The sequence below is a fragment of the Otolemur garnettii genome, unplaced genomic scaffold (assembly GCF_000181295.1).
Source record: "Otolemur garnettii isolate 467f Iridium unplaced genomic scaffold, OtoGar3 scaffold00003, whole genome shotgun sequence".
NCBI classification, from domain to species: Eukaryota; Metazoa; Chordata; class Mammalia; order Primates; family Galagidae; genus Otolemur; species Otolemur garnettii.
In genome coordinates, this window is record NW_003852398.1 from 43,615,842 (window position 1) to 43,624,470 (window position 8,629).

Consider the following 8,629-nt stretch of genomic DNA (forward strand, 5'->3'; position numbering starts at 1 on the left):
TCTTGATGGAAAGGGTGCTGGATCTCACTAGAGAAATTAACACAGGTCAAGACCTGTGTGGGCGGCCATGTTAGTCTTCCTTGTCCTCTGGTTCCATAGCTGGGCCAACAAGATGGACGCCCTGACCAGCAAGTCGGCTGCTGACCCTGAGGGCTACCTGGCTCACCCTGTGAATGCCTACAAACTGGTGAAGCGGCTCAATACGGACTGGCCTGCACTGGAAGACCTTGTCCTGCAGGACTCAGCTGCAGGTAAGGGACAGTGAACAGATGCTTGAGTGAGGCACTATGTTTGTGTGTTTATGCCTTGGTGTTGTATCTAAGCCTGTCTTGGGTCTGGGTGTGGGTGGGAAAGTTCCTTGTGTAAAAAGACGTCTTAGGTTCTGTCCCTTCTCTGTGGGAAGCTGGCAATTGGCTACCCTTGTTGTTTATTTTTTGTTTGTTTTTTGAGACAGGTCTCACTCTGATGCCTGGGTTAGAGTGTAGTGGTATCATCATAGGTCACTGCAACTTCAAACTTCTAGGCTCAAGTGATTCTTCTGCCTCAGCCTCCCAAGTAACTAAGACTACAGGTGGCACTGTGCTAGGCTAATTTTCCTATTTTTTAGTAGAGATGGGTTCTTGCTTTTGTTCAAGCTGATCTCAGGCTCCTGAGCTCAAGTGATCCTCCTGCCTTGGCCTCCTCCCAAAGTGCCAGGATTACAAGTATGAGCAACTGCTCCCAGCTATCTAATTATACTGTAGAAATAATGTTTTTATGCAAAGTTAGAAAACAAAAAAATTCACATAAGAAAATTATTAATTCTTATTTCAATTGCCCAGTGATATATACTATAAGTACAGTTTTTCTGCATATGCATATACATTTTAAAAAAATGGAACCATACCTGTATACCTGGGGATGCAAACTCATTTGCTTCAAAGGGAGAAAATCAATTAATAAAAAATGAATCAAGTGGGCTGGATGGTGAGACCAAGACAAACTGGCCCCAAATGGCCTAGATGAGCATAGGCCTCATCTAAATTCATTCCTTTCATATCTTTTACAAGTACATCATGTCTGTTGGTAGATCTGTGACATAAGCATAAGCTCCTTTCCTCAATTTCCCAGCTTCTCCACAGTGTCCTTCTGCAACTTGATTTTAATGATTGGACAGTAATGTGTCAAACTTGTCAAGTCATTGGACATGGGATTATTTCTAAATTATCAGCATTTTTTTGCGTATTTGTGCATGCCTCTGATTTTTTTTTAAAGACAAATTCCTAGAAGTGAGATTTACGGATCAGAATATGAACTTTTTTTTTTTCGTTTTGGCCAGGGCCAGGTTTGAACCTTCCACCCCCGGTATATGGGGCTGGCACCCTACTCCTTGAGTCACAGGCACCACTCAGAATATGAACTTTTCTAAAGCTTTTAACTGTGTTTGGTGCTTTTACTGTGTTGGTACTTTCCTGTGCTCTACTGCTTTTCTCTCAACAAGATTTGCTGGTAGAGTGGGCCTAGAGTCTTGATCTCAGTCCCCTGGACTTACTGACCACCCTTCTTTTTTAAAGAGACAGGGTCTTGCTCTGTTACCTAGGCTAGAGTGCAAAGGCTATTCAGAGGTGCAGTCATAGTGCACCACAGCCTTGAACTCCTGAGCTCAAGCATTCCTCCTGCCTTGCCCTCCTGAGAGGCTGGGACTACAGGCATGCCCCTGGCTCCTCACTGCCTTTCCCCCCGCCAAGTTGCAAGTGCTGATTAACTTCAGACTAGCTGTCTCTCTGGCTGAGACATTTTAGTCCATGTGGCCAGACTGAATTGAGCTTGGGGGTAGAGTGGCCTCCGGGGAGGGATTGGTAAGCTCAGTCAGGCTGGAGCTGTGCCCAGTGAGTTCACTGCCTCCAGTAACCATGGCTCCCTTTCCCAGATCCCTGCTTCCCAGCCTCGGCCTGTAGCTTAGACTGGGCTGTGCTGCAGTAGTCTAAGCCTGCCCATGTGCCTGCTCTTCAATATTGTTCTCCCTTACACACCCTAACCCCAAATCAAATCTGAAGCCTTTGGAAAACCTTATAATTACCTGGAAAGAGATAGGACAGGCCCCGAGAGCAATAGGTTGTTTTCATCTCTGATTTTCAGTTCTTGCCCCTAAAATGAATGGGGCATGCTGACAGTGTGGCTTTTTCTGGAGGCATGTTTTCTTTTTCCTAGATTCTAAACTCATTAGAGTCCCTGATCATGCAGCTGTGAGGAAGACAGAGTTGTGACTTCTTGGTTCCCTGGGTCCCCAGGAATGGCTAACAGTGGATGTTTGGGCCTGAATTGCTGAGAAGTGGTGGTAATGGGTACTGCTGCTCTTGGGAAGAGGCTGGGGAAGGAATGACCTTGAAGTTCCCCTCTCAGCTCACAGGCAGAATCAAAGACCCTGAGTCAGCGTGGGGTGGTGTCCACCTGAAGTCCTGGGATTGTAGAAGGTGCATATCTTACTTTACTGCCAGGACTTGCAGTCCCAGAGAAATACTCCTGTGGTTGGGGGCTCCCCCAGACTCTAGACTGTGGTCTTGAGCACCACAATTGGGAAGCTCATGCCCTAAACTCATTGCAGGTCTGAATGGTGGGAGTGCCCTACTGAGCAGAACAAAGTCTCCTGTGGTCTCTCAGGGGACCATGCTAGGCTGGTATAGTCCTACCTTGGCACCTGGCCTGGCCAGATGGCCCCTTAGCTGGTAATCTGAGGATCAAGGACAGTTCCAAACACTTCCAGTACTGTCACCATCACCCTCCTGGACTGTAGTCAATAATGAGGCTGGCTGGGCTCCATGAACTGATTGCCTTTGTCCTTGGGCTTCTCACCCTGAGATGTGGGCTGGAAGTCTGGGTTTACTTGCAAACTCAATAATCCTGGATCAGAGTTTTCCATGGGATTCATTTTCCACTGGGTGGTTGATAAGTCCTCCCTGAGTTCATCATTGCCCCTCTGAGTTATCTCTCCATCCTCCTTTCCTTTTGTCTCTACCAGGTCTGACTGAGTGTTATGGAGCCAAGACTTCTAGACTCCCAAATGTTAACCAATGTAGGAGCTGTCTCTGTTCAGTTTCAAATGAGCAGCACAGGCAGTAGGTACAGTGAGGAATAGGAAGAGTGTCTCCATGGACTAGAGCCATCAGAGAGGACTTTCTGGTGGAAGGGAAAACCACCTTTGAGGGAAGGGTCAGGGATGTGCCACTAGCCAGAGGCCTTCCTAATGGCTGCCTTTTGGTCCCAGATAGAATTCTGCCCTGGATCAGGGCTCACTCCTGTTCTCATTCTTATTTGGAAGGTTTCATCGCCAACCTCTCAGTGCAGCGGCAGTTCTTTCCTACTGATGAGGACGAGATGGGGGCTGCCAAAGCCCTGATGAGACTTCAGGACACATACAGGCTGGACCCAGACACAATTTCCAGAGGGGAGCTTCCAGGTAACTCTCCACTTCATTCTTTGCCTCCAGCATGTATCTCTTCCATGAATAGGCAGGTTGGAGCCACCACCAACTTGTGATCTCCACCCTCAGGTGCACTGTCATCCCTGGTGTTGATCCTGTCATGGGTCCCCAGTTGGTGCCAGTCTCCCATTCCCATGACAGCCACCTCCCTCTGCTAGTTAGCGGTACTAGCCAAGGCCCTGTCCTCTTGCGAGTCAGGGAAAGCTGAGGCTGTTGCTTAGGACCCCCACCACCTCTGCCCCCAGAGTGCCACACAGCTCTGCATCCAGACCCACTTCCATCTCCTACCCTCCAGTGTCCTTTTGTCCAAGGCTACGTGATTCTCTGTACCATGTCCTTCATCCCCTTGGTTACAGTCTCTGTCCATCTCTCTGGGCTCTCCCTGTCTGCTCACACACAGGCTCTGTACTTGTTCATTGTACAGACATACCTCCCTTAGGACTCAAGGCTCTTGTGAGTCTCTACTGTGGATCCATGTCTTCTCCCCTTCTGGTTGGACTGCTGGATAGAGTAATCTATGCTCCCTCTACTTCTCAGCTTCCCACACACTCCCCAACTCACAGTGTCTGGTCTTTTTCCCCCCTGTTCACTGATTCCCCACCAAAATCTTCAGGCCTGTAGATGGTACGTCTCTCATGTCTTCTCTCTGTCACTCCAGCCTCACAATCACTTCTTTCTCAATTGGATTATTGAAATAATGGACTTGCCTTGAACCTCCAGCTCACTCCTTAAGACCATCTTCCTTGTGGTCTTCAGCACACATCTGTTCACATGAGTTCCTGCTCCCAGAACTTAACTTTCAGAGCTAAACCCAAACACTTCCTGTGTGTGGTCTTTAAAGTCCTGCACGACCCCATTTCCCTGGCCTCCTAATACCTTATACTCAGCTTCTCCATCACTCAGCTCCTTTGTTCATCCCACCCCCTCTGCAGGAACACCTTTACCCACGTCAGCTGCTGCGCGCTCCATGTCTCAGTGCCCTTCAGCACTCAGCCGTCACTCTCCCAGGAGCAGACATTCAGGTTGGCTTCTGGAGAGGATGCTGAGTGCCTTGGAGTCATTCTTAACTTTTTGGCATGTGGGAAGTGTATTGATAATAGCTTCTGGTCATTAGCATCTTGAGGATCATAGGAAACTTCTTTGTATGTCATCTCATTGAGTTCTTGGTGCAGTTCTCTAAAACTGAGGGTATTATCTCTATTTAGAGGTAGGGGCTAAGATTTGCAGAGGCTAGGTAACATGCCTATAGTCACACAGCTGGTGGTGCCATGGTGAGGCCCACACAGACCCAGCTTTGTGTGGCTCCAGAGCCCCCTTCCGTCAGCTGTGGTTTGCTGCCTCTGTCAGTGCAGGTTCTTGGGCCTACAGAGCTGCAGGAGGTCTGTGGAGGAGCAAAAGGGCCCCAGAAACCTCTTAATCCCTGGCCTGCCTACGAACTCCATCTTGTGTTTATTCTTCCCTACTTTCTATCTGACATTGTTGGTTCCTGAGCCACTAGGGTGAGCAGACCTTGGTCTCTGAAGCAGCCAACCTATGTCATTCCTGAAAGAGGCCCGTTTTGAATATGAGGCAGAAAGAGCCCACCCTGAGGCAGTTCTTTGATGTCAGCCATGCCCAGATTGCTGTTAGTGGTGTTGTGGGGAGACTCTTGTTTTCTAGATAGAGTCACAGCCCCTCCTTGCTCTCCACGGGATCTACTTTCTCACAATTCTCTGAGAAATATACAATGGTCCTACCCATCTGAGTCCACCTATAATCCTCCATCGCCCTATATCTGCCACTTGTTATTGGCTTGAAACTATCTTCATGGCTACTTTCCAGCACTCCACCTGTGACCCGTCATCCCAAGGCCTGCTGAATTGCTCCCACGCTCTCTGTTCTTCTGTTTTTTGTTTCTTTCTCAATGTTTCTCACTCTCTGTCCTTTTTGGGAAGGTGCTCGCTGTAGCTCTAGCCTTAGTCACCTTCTCCCTTATGTCCTCAGTCTCCTTGTGATTATCTTCATCCATGGCTTAGCTGTCACCTAAACTGTGTTTTTTTATATTCAGCTAATTTTTCTTTTTTCTTTTTTTTATTAAGTCACAAACACATAGATCATGTTTACATATATTCAGCTAATTTTTCTATCCTATGGTGTCCAACCTTCCCCCCTCCCCCGCCCCGTGGCACATTAGAAGAAGAAGAGTAGTGTTAACCACATATCAAAAACATAAACACTAATGAAAGCTGATTAAAAAAAATATCTGCTACACTGCTGGTGGGAATGCAAATTAATTCGTTCCTTTTGGAAAGACATCTGGAGAACACTGAGAGAACTAAAAATAGACCTGTCATTTGATCCTACAATTCCTTTATTAGGTATATATTTAGAAGACCAAAAATCGAATTACAACAAAGATATTTGTATCAGAATGTTTATTGAAGCCCAATTCATAATTGCTAGGTCATGGAAGAAGCCTAAATGCCCATCAACCCACGAATGGATCAATAAATTGTGGTATATGTACACCATGGAATACTATGCAGCCCTAAAGAAAGATGGAGACTTTACCTCCTTCATGTTTATATAGATGGAATTAGAAAATGTTCTTCTTAGCAAAGTATCTCAAGAATGGAAGAAAAAGTATCCAATGTACACAGCCCTATTTTGAAACTAATTCATAGCTTTTATAGGAATGTCATAACCTAATTATAGCCTTAGAATATGGGAAGGGGGTGGGAGAGGGGAGGTGAGGGGGTAGATGGGGGGAGGGAGGGTGATTGGTGGGGTCACCTCTATAGTTAATCTTACAAGGGTACAAGTAAATCTTTCTAAAAGCAGAGTATGAATGTCTTGACTCAATAACTAAGAAAATGACACGAAGGTTATGTTAAGCAGTTTGATGAGAGTATTTCAAAATGTATATTAAAACAGCACACTGTACCCCATGATTGCATTAATGTACATAGTTATGCTATAAGAAATTAAAAAAAAAGTCTGTGTACAATTTTTGTGATTTCTGACCACACATAAGCAAAACAGGCCTCAAATAATTGGGATACCCCTGCAGACTTGTGTGTAGCTGCCCACCAGACAGACATCGCCTTCATACTCTTCCTCAACACTACTTTTTTTTTTTTTTTTACAGTTTTTGGCCAGGGCTGGGCTTGAACTCTTCATCTCCGGTATATGGGGCCAGTGCCCTACTCCTTTGAGCCACAGGCAGTACCCCTCAACACTACTTCTTGGTGGGCTTCCTGGGTTTCCCCATAGTGAGGCCACTTCCCACATATGAGAAGGAGAGTCTGAGGCTGGGAGATTGGCTGTGAACCCCATCCCAGCGCAGGGTTGATCTGTCTGTGCTCACTGTGGCAATGGCCCTTTAGGGTGTGTTGTCTAAAGCCCTGTGGGGCTCTCCTTGGATAATGCCCTGTTCAGGTAGCCCAGGCTTTTCCTTGAAGTGGGAATTTCCCTCTCTAACCCAAAGATTCTTTTCCTCTCCTGCTGTAGGCACTAAGTACCAGGCAGTGCTGAATGCAGATGACTGCTTTGGGATGGGCCGCTCGGCCTACAACGAAGGGGACTATTATCACACGGTGCTATGGATGGAGCAGGTGCTCAAGCAGCTTGATGCTGGGGAGGAGGCCACCACGACCAAGTCCCAGGTGCTGGACTACCTCAGCTACGCTGTCTTCCAGTTGGGTGATCTGCACCGTGCCCTGGAGCTCACCCGCCGCCTTCTCTCCCTCGGTAAGGGGATTCTGGTGGGGCTAGGCAGCTAGCAGAGGAGCTGTACTCTGCTGGTCACTGCCTGACCTCTCTTCTGGGATTGAGTCAGTTTTCCCAGTCGTTTGGCTAGTGCCTTTCTGACTTCAGGTCTAGTCCAGCTGCCAGCTAGCTCCTTACTCACTTCATTCCTGGCCTTAGTCTTTGCCCAGTCACTAGTGGATACTCTCAGGCCTATGGCATCCATGGCCCTATGTGCTCCCTTTTTAAAGCAAGGACCCAGTGCTCTGGCACATCTGTACTGTGCAGGGAGGAGCCTTCAGTGCATCAGGAGCAGCTCGAGAGGCAAGTTATACTTAGGGGTTGCTGCAGTGACAATGACCGAGCTGAGGTCTAACTGTAGGAGTTGTCATGGTATTGGTGCTTTTCATGTCTGTGATGTTGGACTGCAGAAGGCCAAAAGCACTGTGCCTATAAAGCTCATCTGTTACACTTCTTTGTTACTGATACCTGGGAACATCATCTGGAATTTCACAGACCAGAGAAGACTTTCTTATGCTGCTGCTTTTCATGGGTCCCTAAGTGTGATGCCAGCTAGCTTATAAATGTCTAATGTGAAAAGAGAGCTTTGTAGATTCTGTCCATTGAGTTAGCAAGAGCTTTGGACAGGGAGTCAGAACACTGGTTTCTTGTTTTATGTAACATTAACCTAAGTCTCTTAACATCTCTGGGCCTCAGCTTCCTTATCAGAGGAATGACACAGAAATCCTTGCCATATGCATTTCTTTGGGTATTGTGAGATCCACAAGACAGAGCTGTGGTAGTGTCATGCGGCTGTTCTTTTTGCTGGTGTTTCAGCTTGCCTTTGAGCTGTGACCAGCTGTAATGGATGCACTCTGGGGAAGGGCTGTAAAGGACACCTGGCCAAGTTATGAGGAGGAAGCAGTCTGGACTGATTCCCTGGGCCCTTGAGACCACTAGGGAGGCCTGAGAAGGAAGCCCTTCGATGGCTGGCTAAGTGTCCCCCTCTGGTGATGCTCCTTTCTCATCTGTGGCCAAGGTGAGGAGAGCCTCTTTTGGCTTTTTGGCTGTGACCAGCACACTCTGGTGAGGAGCTGTGAAAGGCAGAGTGCAGCATGCAAGTGAGCTGCTGGGAGAGAGACTGCTTATGGAATAATTTCCTTAAATGCCCTAACAGATGTTTGTGGTTTCCTTTTCCTTCTTGTTCTTTGCTTTTTCTAGATCCGAGCCATGAACGAGCTGGAGGAAATCTGCGGTACTTTGAGCACTTGTTGGAGGAAGAAAGAGAAAAAATGTTATCAAATAAGACAGAAGCTGAGCTGGCAACCCAGGAAGGCATCTATGAGAGGCCGGTGGACTACCTGCCTGAGAGGGAGGTGTATGAGAGCCTCTGCCGTGGGGAGGGTGTCAAATTGGTGAGACATGAGACAGGGTCAGGACACT

At 47.4% G+C, this 8,629-nt stretch overlaps 1 protein-coding gene across 6 annotated transcripts in view; it reads left to right on the forward strand.

Annotated features, from left to right (window-relative positions):
• Positions 1–8,629, forward strand: part of P4HA2 (prolyl 4-hydroxylase subunit alpha 2) — a 34,645-nt gene that overhangs the window by 10,466 nt on the left and 15,550 nt on the right. For all 6 annotated transcript variants that reach the window (XM_012808753.2, XM_012808747.2, XM_012808757.2 and 3 more), the window contains 4 exons: positions 100–251; positions 3,299–3,436; positions 6,950–7,189; positions 8,408–8,601. In XM_012808753.2, the coding sequence (XP_012664207.1) occupies positions 100–251; positions 3,299–3,436; positions 6,950–7,189; positions 8,408–8,601 (724 nt within the window). The remainder of the gene's footprint in view (positions 1–99; positions 252–3,298; positions 3,437–6,949; positions 7,190–8,407; positions 8,602–8,629) is intronic.